At 51.2% G+C, this 19,855-nt stretch overlaps 1 protein-coding gene across 1 annotated transcript in view; it reads right to left on the bottom strand.

Moving 5' to 3' along the window:
• LOC140387123 (nuclear pore membrane glycoprotein 210-like) overlaps positions 1 to 19,855 on the bottom strand; it is a 227,860-nt gene that overhangs the window by 134,938 nt on the left and 73,067 nt on the right. The window contains exon 7 of the mRNA XM_072470134.1: positions 9,491 to 9,643. Coding sequence (XP_072326235.1) covers positions 9,491 to 9,643 — 153 coding nt within the window. The remainder of the gene's footprint in view (positions 1 to 9,490; positions 9,644 to 19,855) is intronic.

Here is a 19,855-nt window from a genome sequence, read left to right as displayed (position 1 = left end):
GTTAAAGTGTTAAAGGGACAGAACACTCCCTCTCCTTCCACGCTTCTCAAAAAAGATAACCAAACTTACCTGAAAAAAGTCTCCTCAGAAGGGAGGGGGGAGAGAAAAAGAGGGGAATGGGGGAATAAGGGAATTAAAAAAAATAATAATAAAATAAAAAATTTTAAATGCCAGAAGGGCACCAAAAGCAAACGGGGCAATACACGAGCCCACTCGACGAGCTAACTGGCACACAAAGCGGCGGAATGGAAGCCGCACCGCACCTAAAAGAACTGGGCAGACAGGAGCTTTCTCCCCCTGGGCCAGAGGGGAACTGGAAGGCAGCCTTTGCCAAGGCGCTGAGGGAACACCAGCAAGAAAGCAAGGCAGGGACCAAAGCAGACACAGAGGCCGCAGTACAGACAGCAATGGCCAAGGCCCTGGCGGAGGTGCAGCTCGCCCTGGGCAGAGCAGAGAAGAAACTGGAAGCCCAGGAGGAGAAACTGGAAACCTAAAATGCGACCATTAAGGAGCTGGAGAGTGCTGCGACTGACATGAGCGACCGGATCACGGCCCTGGAGAAGGAAGTGGCGAGACTGGGCACAACGCAGGGGAGCCTGAAGGGCAGGGTGACAACCGCTGAAGATGACAAAATGTTAGGATAGTGGGCCTACCAGAGGGGATCGAGGGTAGAAACCCCACAGCCTACGTGGCCGAGATGCTGGGCAACTTAGTGGGGAGGGAAATGTTCCCCAACCCACCGGAAATGGACAGAGTGCACCGGTCACTGCGCCCGAAACCCAGGGCGGGGGAACACCAGAGGGCAGTTATAGCCAAACTGCACCGGTACAAAGACAGGGAAACAATTCTGCGCTGGGCCAAGCAGAACAGAACCTGCAGATGGGAAGGGCACCCCATTAGAGTGTACGAGGATATTGGGGCACACCTCGCCAAGAGAAGGGCCGAATTCAATAGAGCAAAAGCAGCCCTTCACAGGGGCAATGTGCGCTTTGGTATGCTGCACCCAGCGAAACTCTGGGTCACATACCAAAAAAGAGAATATTTCTTCATATCCCCTGCCGACGCAAACAAATTTATCAAAGAACGTGAGCTGGAAAACCAACAGCGAGGGTAGAAACGTGCCCCTGGTAAGGGGCAACAACACGCCGAGGGGGAGGGGGGGGGTGAGGCAATGCCAGGCCCCCCGCCCCCACCCCCAACATGGCAAGCGCACCCTGAACAAAAAGCAAACCACTACCCAACGAACCGACAGATGGGAAACCAGGCCCCAGAACAAGGGTATGAGAGTAGCGGAGAAGGGTGAGCAAACACGGGAAGCGCAGGGTAGGGCGGGGGAAGAGTGGGCAGGGGGGAACCAAAACAGTAACTCCCTAGAGGGGGGTCGCCGCACTAGCAAGAAAGCCAGCACCGGAGACATGCAAAAAAGCAGGGCCGCAGTGCGCCAACAGAGGGCCGGTGCCAGGCAGAGGGCGGGTGGGACCACTCAACAGAGGCGGGAAGACAAATGGGGTCAGGAGCAGGGGAAAGAGGGACAAAGGAGGGATATATGGGAGAGGGGGAGAAAAGGGAGGGACTGGGGGCGGCGGACACACAGGGCCGGAGGGTCTAACAAGGCTAGAAAAGGAACAGGTACAAGGCTACAGAGTGCCGCAACGAAGGGGTCGGAACAAGGAATCGCTGCAAGCATCCACCCAGTACAGCCTCTGGGTGAAGGGAAACCCCAAAGTGAAGGGGTCTACCCGTGTGGTGGCCGCACAGCGGGCGACTATGGCTGGGGCCACCTGGATGTAGGGAGGCCCCGGAGTGCAGGGGCCCGACCGCATGGAGAGAGCAGTGACAGCGACCATCCAGGACGGCTCCCTAACAAGGGGGAAACCCGGAGGGCAGGGGCGCGTCCACCAGGTGAATATGGTTAATCCCACAGGAGCTAGGGGACAGAAGCTCCCCACCAGGATAGTCACCTGGAACGTAAAGGACTCAACGGCCCAGTGAAAAGATCCAGAGTCCTCAACCACCTAAGAAACCTGAAGGCAGACATAATCTTCCAAGAGACGCACCTGAGAGAGCAGGACCGACTGCGGGTAAGAAAGGGCTAGGTGGGACAGACCTACCATTCCTGTTTTGGGATGAGGGCCGGGGGGGGGGGGGGGGGGGGGGGGGCAATACTGGTCAGCAAATGGACGATGTTTAGGGTGACAAAGATGGTTGCGGACCCGGGGGGCGGAAAGACTGGTCAGCAAATGGACGATGTTTAGGGTGACAAAGACGGTTGCGGCCCCGGAGGGACGGTACATCATGGTTAGCGGGACCCTCACCGGTAGTACTAGTTAACGCAGGCCGAACTGCGCGACCCACCATTTTCTCTTACCTTGATTGCTGCTGACAAAAATGGAGGAAATGGTTTTGGGTCCCTTTGGCCCTCTTACACGCTCGTCCAATGGAACCTGTTAGATGAAGGTGAAGCCTTCTGGTGTCGGAAAGTATGGAGTCTCCATCTGTCCAAAGTTCTGAATTTGTTTCCTGTAAAATTTTATGAAATAAAACCCCACCTCCGAACTTGTAAAAAAAAAAGAGTAAATTGAATGAAAAAAAATGAATAAACCCCCCCCCCACCGAAGTTGTAAAAAAAATAAAATGAATAAAATAAATGAAAAAATAAAAATTAAGTGAATAAAATAAATGAATAAAAAACAAAAAGCTCAACCGTTCAAAACAATAGCAGCCGCACTGCGCATGCGTGCCCGATTATAGGCACGCATGCGCATTTGCGATGATCATCGTGCGCGCATGCGCAATACAGCCGGGTTTTTTTTAACATGTTCGCGGCCGCTTGCAACAGGCGTTATGAAAAGCCGGCTGCTGCGCGGGGATTTGCGCGATCGGGTTCGCCACGACAATGGCGCCGCGACCCTCCCGACACCCACCCGTGACCCACCCGCGGGTCGCGCCCCCGACTTTGAAGAACACTGGTGTACAGGACCCAACGACTGACAGATCGAACCCCAAGACGGGGGAAATCGCAAACATGGCAAGGGAACTCGGTCACTTTATGGAACAGATGGGAGCAGTGGACCCCTGGAGGTTCACCCACCCAGGGGAGAAGGAGTTCTCCTTCTTCTCCCCAGAACACAAGTATACACCAGAATTGACTTCTTTGTGGTGGGGAAAACGGTGCTTCCGGGAATAGACAAATTGGTATACTCCGCAATTGTGATATCAGACCATGCTCCACACTACATGGAAGTGAGGCTGGAAATGGGCAGGGCCCAATGCCCCACATGGAGACTGGAAGTTGCCCTACTAGCTGACAAGGCCTTCAATGAAAAGATATCGCGGGCCATAACAGACCATAAGGAGAATAATCAGAACGGGGAGGTCTCGCCCTCCACGTTCTGGGAAGCACTAAAGGCTTTCAAAGCGCGAACAGATAGGGAGGAAAAGGGGCTAGGCAGCAGCTGGTCGACTCCATACTGGAGGTAGACCGTAAATACTCTGAGGCCCCGGCCATAGAGCTCCTGGTGCAGAGGAATGAGCTACAAAGGAACTTTGATCTGCTCTCCCCCAGGAAAGCAGTGCTTCAACTCCGCCAAGCATGTGGGACCTTATACGAACACGGAGACGAAGCCAGCCGCCTGCTGGCACACCAGCTGAGAAAGCAGGCAGCCACCAGAGAAATTGCGCAAATCAGGGATACTAGAGGCGCATTACAAACAGAGCTATAAAAGATCAACAAGGCATTCAGGGCCTTTTACCAAGGGCTGTACACCTCAGAGCCCCCAACGGAGGAGGCTGGGATGAAACGGTTCCTTGATGGGCTGGACATACCAGTTGTGGGGGAGGAGAGAAAACGGGGCCTGGAAGCCACTAGCATTGGGAGAGATCATGGATAGCATAAGCTCCATGCAGGCGGGGAAGGCACCGGGGCCGGACGGATTCCCGACGGACTTCTACAAATAAATTCGCGACAACACTGGCCCCGCACCTGCGGGAGATGTTCACAGACTCGCTGGCCAAGGGCACACTGTCACCCACGCTCGCACAGGCCTCAATCTCGCTGATACCTAAGAAAGATAAAGACCCAACAGAATGTGGGTCATACAAACCCATCTCATTGCTGAAGGGAGATGCCAAAATACTGGCTAAGGTTCTAGCCAAAAGGCTAGAAGACTGCGTGCCAGAGGTGGTCGCAGAAGACCAGACGGGCTTTGTCAAAGGTAGACAGCTTACCTCAAACATCAGGCGCCTCCTGAACGTGATAATGACCCCCTCCGGGAAGAAAACACCCCCTAGACGCAGAAAAGGCCTTCGACAGAGTCGAATGGAAATACCTCACAGAGGTACTGGAGCGGTTTGGGCTTGGAACAGGATTCACCTCCTGGGTAAAACTCCTATACAACGCTCCCATGCGTACGGACAAACAACACCAACTCCCGATACTTCCAGCTGCACAGGGGCACCAGACAAGGATGCCCACTGACCCCGCTGCTGTTCGCCCTAGCGATCGAGCCACTAGCAATTGCGCTCAGAGCGGCAAAAAGCTGGAGGGGGATCCGAAGGGGCGGCAGAGAGCACAGAGTCTCACTCAATGCAGATGACCTGCTCCTCTACATCTCGGACCCACAAAGCAGCATGGGCGGAATCATCGCACTCCTGAAAGGGTTTGGCGCCTTCTCGGGCTACAAACTCAACATGAGCAAAAGCGAGATCTTCCCGGTACACCCACAAGTAGGGCAGCACTAACGGGACTGCCGTTTAAACAAGCCCGACTCATGGGGATCCAAATAGCCCACGACTGGAAAGGGATCCACAAATGGAACCTCACCAGTCTGACAGAGGAAGTAAAAAAGGACCTGCAATGATGGAACACACTCCCACTCTCCTTTGCGGGGAGAGAACAGACAATCAAAATGAACGTGCTACCCAGGTATCTCTTCCTACTCAGAGTCATCCCGATCTACATCCCCAAGGCCTTTTTCCAAGCAGTAGACAAACTAATCATGGCGTTCGTATGGGGGGGGGGGGGGGGACAAAATCAAGGGGAGGGCTAGCCCTCCCAATCCTACAATTCTACTACTGGCCGGCGATGGCCGAGCGAGTAAGGGGATGGATCAAGGAGCCAGAGGCCGAGTGGGTGCGCGCAGAGGAGGCCTCCTATAAGGGGACCTCCCTCCGGGCCCTCGCCATGGCGGCACTCCCATCCCCACCCAAAAAACACTCCAGCAGCCACCCTCCAGTCCTGGAACCAGCTACGGCAGCAATTTGGCCTGAACAAAATGTCAGACATAGCTCCCATCTGTAACAACCATAGGTTCACACCAGCACTGATCGACGCCACCTTCAAAAGGCGGACAGTCAGGGACCTATACACCGACGGCAGGGTTGCAACACTGGACGAACTGACAGAGAAATTCCAGCTGACCAGGAGGAACGAGCTAAGGTACCTGCAGCTCAGATGCGAGGTGCCAAGGAGGCCCGGCCAACCACGCCCACGTTCTGATCTTGCCCCAGACGTGTGGAGTACTGGACTGCCTTCTTCAAGTGGCGGTCTTCGGGGTTTCAGACCAGCCAGATCTATTCCTGGGGAGGAGGGCGGACGCCTTGCCTTTGCCTCCCTGATTGCCCGCCGTTGAATCCTGTTCGGCTGGCGGTCAGCAGCACCACCTAAAGCTGAAGACTGGCTGTCCGACCTCTCGGAATCCCTCCAAATGGAGAAAATTAAATTTGCCATCTGAGGGTCAGACGACGGCTTCCACAGAATGTTGGAGCCATTCACCAATTGTTCCAGGACTTGTTTGTGGCCAACAAACAAGGAGAAGAATAGCCAGGAACCAGAGGAAAGCAGCCAAAACATGAGAGGGTGAGACAGAACAGGAGGAGGGGGGGGGGGGGGGGGGAAGAGAAACTCATTCCAAGAGAAAGGAAAGGCGAACCACAGGGGGGGGGGGGGGGGAGAGAGAGAGACAGGGAACAATAGAGAAGAGCCAGGGAGGTTTGGGGGGGGGGGGGGGAGGCAGGGAAACATTAACCAACCTGACATCCACAGGAACAGAGAAAACAGGCGGAGGACGGGTGGGCTGGCTGAAGCGGCAGTGTGCACGAGAAGACAACGGTGGCGAAATCTGACCGGGAGAAGCGAGGGGCAACACCGGCACCAGACCCACTCAAGGATTGCCCTCCGGAAGTGCCTCACCGTCACAAACGGATGCCTACTTACATGTATATAGATATATCATATCCTGTGTACATAACGCCGAAATTTACTCTGTACAAAAACCCAATAAAAAATATTTATATTTTTTAAAAAAAGGTATTTGATCTGTTTTCTTCGCTGTGAGCACTTTGTATCCTTCTGTAGTCATGGTAGGATTAAAAAAATTTGTTTACAGCTGTTGAGAGACACTGTGCTGCAAAGTGGTTGAACTTGCAACAATTGGAACATTGTTTGCCTTTTGCCGGACAATATTTTTTACTGTGGGCGTGGCCACAGCGCCTGCCCATCATCACGCTCATGACGTCAGTCTCAAAATGGCCTCAGGCCGTTTTGCGCAGTTTTCTGTGCTGTGACACAGCATTAATGGCGTCAGCCACGTTTCCCGACATCGCACCTCTTTCGTTTTCCCTGAACTCCACATATTCAGAGGATGCATGTTCACTTGCTTTGCACATCTTAATCGCTTCATCTAGCGGCAAAATCAGCCATCTTCGCATTTTTTCTCGCAAATGTTCCTTCATTTATCCCAAATACAACTTGATAGCGAAGCATTGAATCAGTAACGGAGGAAAAGTTACACGAGTGTGCTAACTTTATAACTGTAATGAAAGAATCAACCGATTCCCCTTACAGCCTTTCTGAACATGTAGCGCTCATAGGTCTCGTTCACCTTTTTGCAGTGAGCATCGAATTTCTGTAGCACTGTTATATTTCATTTTATCCTCATCTTTAGCAAATTCAAAGGAGTTAAAAAGCTTGAATGCTTGCGTTCCAGCCAAATTAAGAGCAATTTTGCTCTGATCGGAAGCATTTTCTACTGCGGAGGCAGATAGGAAAATGTCAAACTGCTGTTTAAAGAATTCCCAGTTTTGATATAGTTTACGTTTTTTCTGAAGTAGTCAGGCTTCTTGAGACTCTCCATCTTACAATTCTTCTTCTGTGTAAATTTTCTGATCCGTGTTTTCTTCAATCTTTGTAAAGCTAACATGTCTAATCGAACTGCTTATTATTTATAGAAATATACTACTTATACCATGTGGCGTTCTTTGTGTTGCTAAATTCAGGATGGTTGGCATTGTGTTCACATAGGCCACAAATAGCTTCTAAATTGAAAAAAGCTATAACTTTATTAACACTACTAATTGGATTTGACACTTTTATATAATACATTTGATCTCATAGAATTTACAGTGCAGAAGGAGGCCATTCGGCCCATCGAGTCTGCACCGGCTCTTGGAAAGAGCACCCTACCCAAGGTCAACACCTCCACCCTATCCCCATAACCCAGTAACCCCACCCAACACTAAGGGCAATTTTGGACACTTAAGGGCAATTTATCATGGCCAATCCACCTAACCTGCCCATCTTTGGACTGTGGGAGGAAACCGGAGCACCCGGAGGAAACCCACGCACACACGGGGAGGATGTGCAGACTCCGCACAGACAGTGACCCAAGCCGGAATCGAACCTGAGAGCCTGGAGCTGTGAGGTAATTGTGCTATCCACAATGCTACCGTGCTGCCCTAATTATTAACATGTAATCTACACTCATCTACTACTAATCGCTACACTATTACATTAACTATGATCTGCTCTCACTAACACTATCTTTCCTTCAGTCTGTACTCTGGCTATCTCCTTCACTTCTCTTCCCCCAGTTGCAGTTCTTACATTTATGATAATGTCGCAACCGTCATCCCCTTTTGCCTAATAAGCGTGTTTCCTATATTTAAAGGCTTTTAACACTTTGTAGGCTTGCCCATTCCAGTGTTGGAGGCGGTTCCAAAACAAAGGGAACGTCAAAGGCATCTGTGAATGTGTTCCTCTCGCTATTTCCTGCTTGCTAGCTTTTATTGATTGATTCTCTTGGAATTTTTAGAAGAATCAAAGAGGGGATTGTAGGGAAATAGTTAAAATCCAAGTTTTCAAAATATTGTAACTGCAGTTGAAATACAAGCTTGCATTGTTCTGAGTTAAGGGGCACGATACTCCGACCCCCCACCGGGTCGGAGAATCGCCAGGGGCTGGCGTGAATCCCGCTCCCGCCACCAGAGATTCAGCAGGGGTGGGAATCGCGCCGCGCCGGTCGGCAGGCCCACCCCCGGCGATTCTCCGGCCCGTGATGGGCCGAAGTCCCGCCGCTGTCAACCCTCTGCCGCCGGCGTGGATTAAACCACCTTTTGAACGGCGAGACAAGGCGGCGCGGGCGGGCTCCGGGGGGGGGGGGGGGGGGGGGGGGGTGTGTCGCGGGCCGATCTGGTCCCGGGGCGGTACCCCCACGGTGGCCTGGCCCGCAATCGGGGCCCACCGATCCGCGGGCGGGCCTTTGCCGTGATGGCACTCTTTTTCTTCCGCCTTCGCCATGGTCTTCACTATGGTGGAGGCAGAAGAGACCCCCTCACCTGCACATGCGCGGGGATGATGTCAGCAGCCGCTGACGCTCCTGCGCATGCGTTGCCCGGCAAAGACCTTTCGGCGCCGGCTGGCGTGGCGCTAAAGGTCTTTCCCACCAGCCGGCGGAGCAGAAACCACTCCGTCGCGGGCCTAGCCCCTCAAGGTGAGGGCTTGGCCCCTAAAGGTGCAGAGACTTTGGGGTGGTCCGACGCCAGAGTGGTTCCCGCCACTAAATTACACCGGAACCCCTCGCCCAGCCGGGTAGGGGAGAATCCCGCCCCTGATCAGCTTGGCAGTAAAACCTTGCACCAGCCTCTCAGCTAGACTGCAAAGGGGAGTACACCCAATGAGTCAGATATCAAGGTGAGTGATGGTAAAGACCATCATTCAGGAGCCACAATTAAAACTTGTAAACCAATAGGGAGCAAAGAGGGGGGCGGTATCAAACACGGTATAAGTTTACTAGCACAAGTGTGTGTTGCCTGTGTGTCTCTCTCCTTCCTCTCTCTTCGTCTTCCTTATGCCCTGCTGGGTTTTTGTTCCTTTTATTTTGTATTTTTGTAGTGTACTAACCTGATTTTTGCAATAAAACTCAACCTCGCACTACCACTGGGCCCTCGTCTCTTATTTGAAAAGTAAGAGATCCTACACTGCTCAATATAAAGCCACATAACAGCATACATTTATTAATGTTATGTCAAAGCCTTTTGATGAGCTAGTCAGCCACATGGATCCTTTCATTTAATAATAAGAAGAATCTTTATTAGTTTCAGAAGTAGTCTTAGTGATTTTCTAAAAAAGGTGTAATATGTTAATTTCCTAGTTGGAAATAAATTGACCTGGACGATCCTACGATGAAAAGTAGGTTTAACAGAAAAAGGATACTTTTATACATGAGAACTAAGCCAGCCTGCCCCTTTTGGAGTGCTGTAACAACACAGGTTTCAGGATCCAGTTCGGCGATCTTTCCGTCTTTATCAAAGCTCCCTTCATTATCTTGTAATTCCAACTTGTACTGTTCTGATGGCAACTGAATTTCTGCAAGAGTAATAAGAAAGCATGTGACACATTTCAAATGTTACTCATTGATAGTTTAGACTAGTTGGAATGAGCGAATGTGCATTTTGTTTTAAGTTTCTATAACTTGTACAAGAAATGCATCATTGCAGTGTCTGCACCAACAATTCCAGCTGAAATGAATGGCCTCAGTTATTTCCAGCTAATAACGTATACTGAGTGAATACTTTAAACTCCAATAACATTTTTAAAATCATTTCTCAGGATATGAGCAATGCTGCAAGTCTGCATCAAAACTTGTCCCTAGTTACCCTGTGGTAATAGTCTTGAACTGTCTTCTTGATGTAGCAATTTCTTATACAGAAGAAGCCACTTTAAATGCCATTGAAAGTCAGTGTGGAATTATGGCCTACCAGATAGGTCCCCTTCCCTGATGAAGATTATTGAACCTGTTGTGTTTTTAATGACAATCCAGCAACTTCCACAATCACTTTCTGGTGTAAGGCCACCAATGACTATTGATTTCAATTTTACAACTTGAATGATGGAATTTGAACCCATAACCCTTGCGTTGTTAATCCAGTAGTGTACCATAACCACAAGACTCTTATACCCATCAACATAAATTTTATGAACAACATGGTGACAGTAAAGGTTCCTGTCCTACTGTGAATCATTTTGGAAACATGTCTGACCATTTGTCCAGGACTACTGGGTATTGCTTTGCCTCCTCAGATGCTCCTCTCATCAAAATTAATTGAAACTACAATAAAAATTTACATGTTCACAACACTTTCATGGGGTATAAACAGAATACTTTGTCACTCATGGACGAGACTAGGCTTGTTAGAATATCATTAGATAGACTTTCTACATTCCACAGCTGCTCACCAAGTATCCTTTGTGTATTACATCATTTTTAACCTTTGTGTATATGGAGTTGCACTGTGATTACAGTTCAAGAGTAATTCATTTGCCATTTGATATTGTAAGAAGTATCAGCTACTTTGGAAAGGCACAGAAACAGGCAGTGGATACTTTGGTAACATTTCACTTCAGAAGGATGCTGGTTATCAACTAGGATAACAGAGTGATCAACATGAAAATAACGAGAGTCTGTTTATAGTTATGGTGTGCTACGGCAAGAAGATTGAGACAGGTATGGCATGACTGAAGGCTGGTATCCTCAGTAGGTGACAGAATGGATCCCAGCTGGGAAAAGATTGAGGAGAATTTTAACTTCAAAGAACGAGCAGGATTGGGAGCAGGTGGTAGTTAAAAATGCTAACAGCTTAATTTACCAACTTCCGTATTTAATTACAGGGTGTGCAGCCGCATGCGAAAAACACTTTTGGTAGGTTGTTAATGTAAATATGTTAATAACTCATAAATAATAATAATTTTTTTTTTAACGAACAATTTTATTGAGTTTTTTTTGGCATTGTAAACGGTTACAGATTACAGAAATATGCAAACATCAACAGAAAACCAACATTTCAACCAAACCATAATGCACATACCCGCTCCTCTCCCACATGCATTCCCCGCCTGTTTATCCCTCCTACTCTACCCAAATCCTGCCCCCCCCCCCCACTGACGCTCACTCTCCCGCGAAGAAGTCGATGAATGGTTGCCAACTTCGGGCGAACCCCATTACAGATCCCCTCAAAGCGAACTTGATTTTTTTCCATACCCAGAAAATGTTACATGTCCGAAAGCCATAGTCCGGTCTTTGGGGGTTTTGAGTCTCTCCATGCCAGCAGTATTCGCCGTCGGGCTATCAGGGAAGCAAAGGCCAGAACATCGGCCTCTTTCTCCCCCTGAACTCCCGGGTTCTCCGAAACCCCGGAAATTGCCACCTCTGGACTCATCACCACCCTTGTTCTTAGCACCCGGGACATGACATCCGCAAATCCCTCCCAGTACCCCCAAAGCTTAGGGCATGCTCAAAACATGTTGACGTGGTTCGCTGGTCCTCCTGCGCATCTAGCGCACTTGTCCTCTACCCCAAAGAATTTGCTCATCCGAGCCACCATCATGTGAGCCCGGTGGACGACCTTAAACTGAATCAGGCCGAGCCTGGCACACATTGCGGTTGAGTTTACCCTGCTCAGGGCTTCCGCCCATACCCAATCCTCCATCTCCCCGCTGAGTTCCTCCTCCCATTTGAGTTTCAGCTCCTCCGCCTGGGACTCTTCCCCCTTCATGAGCACCGTGTAAATATCCGAGACTCTACCCTCTCCTCCTTCTCCTCCAGAGACAATTCTGTCCTGAATCCCTATTGGCGGGAGGAGTGGGAAGGATGGGACCTGACTGCGTACAAAGTCCCGCACCTGTAAATACCGAAAGTCATTTCTCTTTCCAGCCCAGCTTTCTCCTCCAAATCCCTCAAACTCGCAAAGCTCCCCTCCAGGAACATATCGCCCACCCTCCTCACCCCCGCCCGCCGCCATGCTCGAAACCCTCCATCCATGTTCCCGGGGCGAATCGATGGTTATCACAAATTGGAGCCCAGACTGACGCCCCCACCTCCCCTGCATGCTTTCTCCACTGGCCCCAAATCCGCAGGGCCGCCCCCACTACTGGGCTGGTGGAGTACCTGGCCGGCGCAAGCGGTAGGGGAGCCGTGACCAGGGCCGCCAAACTGGTGCCCCTGCACGAAGCCGCTTCCACCCGCTCCCAGATAGAACCCGTACCCACCATCCACTTCCTTATCATGGCTATGTTAGCCGTCCAGTAGTAGTTGATCAGGCTCAGCAATGCCAGTCCCCCCTCGCTGCGGCTCCTTTCAAGCATCGCCTTCCTCACTAGCGGGGATTTTCCCGCCTAGACAAAGCTCATGATGATTTTGCCGGTCCTTTTGAAGAAGGACCGTGGGATAAAGATCGGGAGGCACTGGAAGATGAACTGGAATCTAGGGAGGATTGTCATCTTTACCGTCTGCACCCTCCCTGCAAGTGACAGCGGGAGTGCATCCCATCTCCGAAACTCCCTCTTCATTTGTTCCACCACTCTAGTCGAATTGAACTTATGTAACCTGCCCCAGTCTCGTGCCACCTGTATCCCCAAGTACCGAAAACCTTCCCCAACTAGCCTAAATGGCAGCTTCATAGACACTTCATAGAATTTAAAATGCAGAAGGAGGCCATTTGGCCCATCGAGTCTGCACCGGCTCTTGGAAAGAGCACCCTACCCAAGGTCCACACTTCCACCCTATCCCCATAACCCAGTAACCCCACCCAACACCAAGGGCAATTTTGGACACTAAGGGCAATTTAGCTTGGCCAATCCACCTAACCTGCACATCTTTGGACTGTGGGAGGAAACCGGAGCACCCGGAGGAAACCCACGCACACAGGGGGAGAATGTGCAGACTCTGCACAGATAGTGACCCAAGCCAGGAATCGAACCTGGGACCCTGGAGCTGTGAAGCAATTGTGCTAACCAACCACAATGCTACCGTGCTGCCCAAATAAACTAGCCCCTTCAGTCTATTCTCCTGGCCCCTTGCCTGCACTACAAACATCTCACTCTTGGCCATTATTTAATTTGTACCCTGAGAACCAGCCGAACTTCCTCAATGTTTCCAGTATATTTTCCATCCCATCCAGTGGGTCCGACAACGTACAGGAGCAGGTCATCCGCATAGAGAGAGACCCTGTGCTCTCTCTCTCTCTCTCTCCCCCCCCCCCCCCCCCCCACCCCCCCCCAAAGTCATTCCCTTCCACCCCTTTGCAGCTCTCAGTGCAATCGCTAACGGTTCTATGGCCAGCGCGAACAGCAACGTGGAGAGTGGGCATCCCTGTATGGTCCCGCGATGTAGCCTGAAATAATCTGACATTATCCTGTTCGTCCTTACGCTAGCTTTTGGGGCTTGTACAATAGTCTGACCCAATGAACCAGTCCCTCCCCGAACCCGAACCGTCTGAGTACCTCCCACAAATAGCCCCAATTCACCCGGTCGAAGGCCTTCTCAGCGTCCCATTGTCACCACCACCTCCACCGCCTTGCCCGTCGGGGGCATCATGATCACATAAGCAATCTTCTCACGTTAGCTGGCAGCTGCCTGCCTTTCACAAGCCCTGTCTGATCATCCCCAATCACCTCCGGTACGCAGTCCTCCATTCTAATCGCCAGGACCTTGGCCAGGAGCTTGGCATCTACATTGATCAGGAGATCAGCCTGTATGACCGCAAGGATTCTGGGTCCTTGTCCCGCTTCAATATCAGCGAGATGGTGGCCTACAACATCAGCGGCGGCAAGGTCCCTCGCCTCATTAAAAACCCTAGTCAGGACCGGTCTCACTATTTCCGAGAACTTCTTGTAAAACTCTACTGGGTATCCATCCGGCCCCGGGGCTTTCCCCGACTGCATGGCCTTTAGGCCCCCCAATACCTCCTCCGCTCTAATCAGGGCCCCCAACTCGTCTACTAGTCCACCGCCTACTTTTGGGAAGGTTAGTCCGTCCAGGAACCGTTTCATCTCCTCCGGGGGTTCTGAAGTGTAGAGCTTACTATAAAAGTCCCGAAACACCTTATTCAGTCCTGACGAGGCCTCTACTCTGCTCCCCTCCCCGTCCACCACCCTACTTATTTACCTGGCCGCCTCCCTCTTCCTGAGTTGCTGCGCTAGCAATCTGCTGGCCTCCTCCCCATGCTCATACACCACACCCCTTGCTTTCCTAAGCTGTTCCACGACTCTACTCGTGGATAGCACCCCAGTTCCGCCTGCAGTCTCCGTCTCTCCCCGAGTAGGTCCTCCCCCGGGGACTCTGCATGCTCCTCGTCTATCCGGTGAATCTCCTTAACCAATCTATCCATTTCTGCTCTGTCCGTCCTATCCCTGTGAGCCTGAATTGAAATCAGCTCCCTCCTCACTACTGCCTTCAGGAACCTCCCCTGTATCATTCACCTGCAAGTAATTTTACATACACCTCCGCAGTCTCTCACATATCCCCTCCTCCGACAGCAATCCTACGTCTAACCTCCATTGCGGGCGTTGATAATTCGCCCCACCGACCTGCAGGTCCACCCAATGTGGGGCATGGTCCGAGATAGCGATTGCTGAGTATTCCATATTCTTTACCTCCCCCACACAGTCCCTGCTCAAGATAAAGAAATCAATCCTCGAGTATACTTTATGAACATGCGAGTAGAACGAGTAGCCCCTTCCCATCGGCTGTCCGGCTCTCCATGGGTCCACTGCCCCCATTTGCTCCATGAACCCTTTCAGCTCCCTTGCCATTGCTGGGAGCCCACCCGTTCTAGGACATGACCGGTCTAGCACCGGGTCGAGGACCGTATTAAAGTCCCCCCCCCCCCATCATCAACTTATGTGAGTCTAGGTCTGGGATCTTCCCCAGCACTCTTTTAAAGTCAGCGTCGTCCCAGTTCGGAGCATATATGTTCACCAGCACCACTCTCCTCCTCTCCAGCTTGCCCCTTACCATAAGGAATCTACCTACGCCGTCTGCGATTACGCTCTCCGCCTCAAATTGAACCGCTTATTGATCATAATTGCTACCCCCCGGACTTAGAATCCAAGCCCGAGTGGAAGACCTGGCTGATCCAGCCCTTCCTTAGCCTACTCTGGTCCGACACTTTCAAATGTGTCTCCTGCAACATAATTACGTCCGCCTTTACAGCCCGCAAGTGCGCGAACACACGTGCCCTTTTAACTGGCCCATTTAGTCCTCTGACATTCCAGGTGATCAGCCTGGTTGGCTTACTGAGCATTAATACAATAACACAGTAACCCTGTACCCATACATCACCCACCCAATACCAAACATAAAAACCATAGACATAAAAAACTAAAATCCTCAACCAACATCTTTAATCTCCATTGCTGACCGGCCACCCTTATGTTACAATGAAGGCTCCAGCACCCCCAGAGAACATGATAAAAGGCACCCACCACAGTAGAAAAACGAGAAAAGCAACAAAAATGAAAAAGAACATACGAGGGGTATCCCCCCCGCACCCCCCATAGGCAAAAGTTGCCCCAAAAATACAACACATGGCACCTTTAAAGCAGTAAACAGTTGACCGACAGTCCAGGCACAGTAGGCATCCCCCCAAACGGTAACTCTCGGACCCTAGCTTGCGTCCGTGGGTCCTTTTTTCGGGACCAGCCTCTGATCCCTCGCGAAGTCCATCGCTTCTTCGGGCTCGGAGAAGTAGTGGTGTTGGCCCTGATGCGTGACCCAAAGACGAGCCGGGAAGAGCAGACCAAACTTCACGTGCTTTTTAAATAGCACCTCCTTAACTTGTTTAAAGGCTGCTCGACGCCTGGCCACTTCCTGGCTTAGGTCCTGATAAATGTGAAGAACACTGTTATTCCACGTGTTGCTCTTAGTGCTCTTTGCCCACTGCAACACCCGCTCCTTCTCCACAAACCTGTGGAACCTGATCACCATCGGACGGACGGACGGGGGGACGGGGGGGGGGGGGGGGGGGGGGGGGGGGGGGGGGAGAGAGAGAGAGAGAGACGACGACGGCCCCCTGGACGCATCTGCCTCGCCTGTACTCTGTGTGCCCCTTCCAGCTCTGGCGGTCGCGGAAAGGTGTCAGCCCCCATCAGCTGCATCAACAGGTCAGCCACAAACACGGTGGCATCTGCTCCCTCATCCCCCTCCAGGAGGCCGATGATCCTCAGATTTTGGCTGCAGGCTCTATTTTCCAGCTCCTCCACTGTCCAGCCATCTTCTGTCTCTCCTTCAGCCCACCGACTTCTAGCACAGCAATCGTCTGCACGTCCGCCTGCTCCTCCACCGCCTCTCCCAGCTCCTTAACGTTTTCGTCCTGGACATCCAATCTCTGGTTCAATTGATCCACTGCCTTCTGAAGTGGGTCCAAGTTATCCCGCTTCAACGACTCAAAACTGCATTTTATCACCTGCAGCATGTTTTCCCAGCGCTTGCTGGATCGCCGGGTCCGAGGTCCGTAGGTCCGCCATCTTTGCTCCCGGGTCAGCTTCCCCTGCACCTTGCCGTTGTCCCTTCCTCTCCCGTTTTCGCTGCTTTCTGCTCACCCGCGGTTCCATGCAACTCTGCCCCTTCCTCAGCACCTCCGTGGCCGTCTTTCCAGCGCTTCACAGTCCCGCAAAACCGGGGAACCAGGTCCTCAAATCTCGCCGGAGTGAGAGCCACCGAATGTGCGGCTTACTCACTCATCGCCGCCACCGGAAGTCCTAAATAATTATTTTAACTGGTGGTTTCAACTCTGTCTGTGGGTGCACACGTTTCCCATCTTTCCTGGAACTTGTTGGCCAAAGCAAAGCAAGAGCACAGAGGCAATTGAAGGGGTTGAAATCATAGATTTTTTTTAAAATCCCATTATACAACATTCCTGCCGAAGTGAACAGCTTTTGCTCATTAGTTTTTATGTTGAAGGCACAACCTCACTACTTGAAGGTGATATCCACTATGGGCATCATTGCATCTGCTTTAGGAGTGATTTTCACTACATTGGATGTCATTTCCATTACCTTGTAGGTTTGTGTGCTGATCTCTACTTTTCAGTTGTTGCACATCAGATCATATGGGGGCTGCTTATGGTGTTTTACCTTCCGCCTCAGGATTCTCCGGCCTCCCAGCCGTGTTTCCCAGCGGCGGGAGGCGGTATGCCGTTCGCTGGTGGCGGGATTCTCTGTTCCTGCCGCTGTCAATAGGAATTCCCACTGAAACCACCCCACATCGCCGAGAAACCCGCTGCCTGCATGGCCAGGGAATCCTGCTGCCAGCAAACGGCTGAAGAATTCTGGCCCAGGTAAGTAGAAGCACCAGGTGCAGGGGTATCAGCAGAAACTCTAACAGACGTCTCCACACAAACCTGTTGTTCTATAGGAGGGGATTAACGCAGTGGTTGCAGCTTGCAATCGATACATCTACAACAGGGTATACACAGTCAGAGCATCAGCTTCCTCAATATGTTTGAATGCCACAGTGCCTCAGGGAGCTCAGGATATTCAGTCAGGTTATCATAGACATTTATAGTCTACTGAGCGATGTCCTGCTACCAAGAAGACCTAGTGGCAATTAAGTCTTCCTTTTTCTGCTACTCCTACATGGTGAAACCTCTTTTTAAAATCATTCATGGGATACTGCATTGCTGGCTGAGCCAGCATTTATTGTCGATCCCTAATTGCCCTTGAACCGAGTGGTTTGCTAGGCCATTCCTGAGGGCATTGAAGAGTCAACCACAATGTTGTGGGTTTAGAGACACATGTAGGCCAGACAGATAAGGATGGCAGATTTCCTGCCCTAAAGAGCATTAGTGAATCAGATGGGTTTTTATGAAATCAACAATGGTTGTGGGGTCATCTTTTAATTCCAGATTTCACTCTGTGCCATGGTGGAGCGGTTCAGCTGAGGTAGAGAATGGTCAGGACCTGCTCTGACTGTTGAGGTCCTCTTGGCTGGCTTCATCCAGATTTTGGAGCCTATGGGGGCCACACGTGTTCAGGGGTAGACTCAGCCATCAAAACATGATGCAGCATGGGGTGCACTAACAGAAACACAGGAGGCGCACAGGTGAGAAGCGAAAACACCATGAAAATTCCCATTCCATGGCTCACACACTCCCTACACATCAACGTAGGGAAGAGGTAAGATTTTGCTCAGTTCTATTGTGTGCCGCAATGTGTGCAAGCAATCGGTGAGAAAAGTCCCAAGATTTGCAGATCTCAGGAGGCTCCTAGACGCAGTGGAGGCCAGGACAGATGTCCTGTTGCCCCGAGGGTCCCGGAGGGTCAGCCACAGGGCAGCCAGTGCTGCCTGCAACGGGGTGGCGGCGGCTGTGAGCTCCGGCCGTGTACCAGGAGGATTGGCCTCCAGTGCTGGAAAAAGGTCAATAGGTATGAGGAGACACCAATACCAACCACCCCCACGGAGACCTTTCCACCCCCACGCGAGCATCCACCTCCCCAACTCACCATGCGACCCCCAACCCTCCCTCCACCCCGCTCTCCCTTCAACTCCCCCAATCCTCCCTTCACCCTCCTCTCCCTTCAACACCCCAAACCCTTCCTTAACACACCCCTCCCACCACTGTGAACCACGCAACACCCGCCCCCCCCCCTCCTCCACACACACTGTGAATCACGCATGTGGCTAACAATGCCCTCCCTGTGTAACCTCAAGAAAAGTTGCCCCACAATTGCCAGGAGGGCCCAGATTGGAGGTGGGGTGCCAGACTTAAGAATCCTCACCTCTTCAATACAGCAGGATTTAGATCGTTTGGAGACTTGGGCGGAGAGATGGCAGATGGAGTTTAATCCAGAAAAATGTGAGGTAATGCATTTTGGAAGGTCTATTACAGGTAGGGAATATACAGTGAATGGTAGAACCCTCAAGAGTATTGACAGTCAGGGAGATCGAGGTGTACAGGTCCACAGGTCACTGAAAAGGGCAACACAGGTGGAGAAGGTAGTCAAGAAGCATATGGCATGCTTGCCTTCATTGGTGGGGGCATTGAGTATAAAAATTGGCAAGTCATGTTGCAGCTGTAAAGAACCTTAGTTAGGCCACACTTGGGAGTATAGTGTTCAATTCTGGTCGCCACTCCAGAAGGATGTGGAGGCTTTAGATAGGGTGCAGAAGAGATTTACCAGGATGTTGCCTGGTATGGAGGGCATTAGCTATGAGGAGAGGTTGAATAAACTTGGTTTGTTCTCACTGGAACGAAGGAGGTTGAGGGGCGACCTGATAGAGGTTTACAAAATTATGAGGGGCATAGACAGAGTGGATAGTCAGAGACTTTCTCCCCAAGGTAAAGGGGTCAATTACTAGGGAGCATAGGTTTGAGGCGCTGCGAGTGGCAAGGTTTAGAGGCGATGTATGAGGCAAACTTTTTACACAGAGGGTAGTTCGTGTCTGGAACTCGCTGCTGGAGGAGGTGGTGGAAGCAAGGACGATAGTGACATTTAAGGGGCATCTTGACAAATAGATGAATAGGATAGGAATAGAGGGATACGGACCCCGGAAGTGTACAAGATTTTAGTTGAGACGGGACGCATGGTCGGCGCAGGCTTGGAGGGCCGAAGGGCCTGTTCGTGTGCTGTATGTACTTTTCTTTGTTTGTTGTTTGTTCGAGCAACGAGCCCTGGAGGTGACTGGGGTGGCCGAGGACAGCACAGTCACCCACGCGGAGGTTGGTGAACGCCGCCGAGGTGAGAAACCACCTGGCTCCACCTGTAGGACCTGTCAAATGCGAATTGTGATTGCCTTACTGA

The sequence above is a fragment of the Scyliorhinus torazame genome, chromosome 12 (genome assembly GCF_047496885.1).
Source record: "Scyliorhinus torazame isolate Kashiwa2021f chromosome 12, sScyTor2.1, whole genome shotgun sequence".
Taxonomy (NCBI): Eukaryota; Metazoa; Chordata; class Chondrichthyes; order Carcharhiniformes; family Scyliorhinidae; genus Scyliorhinus; species Scyliorhinus torazame.
This window is presented reverse-complemented; position numbering and strand designations above follow the sequence as displayed.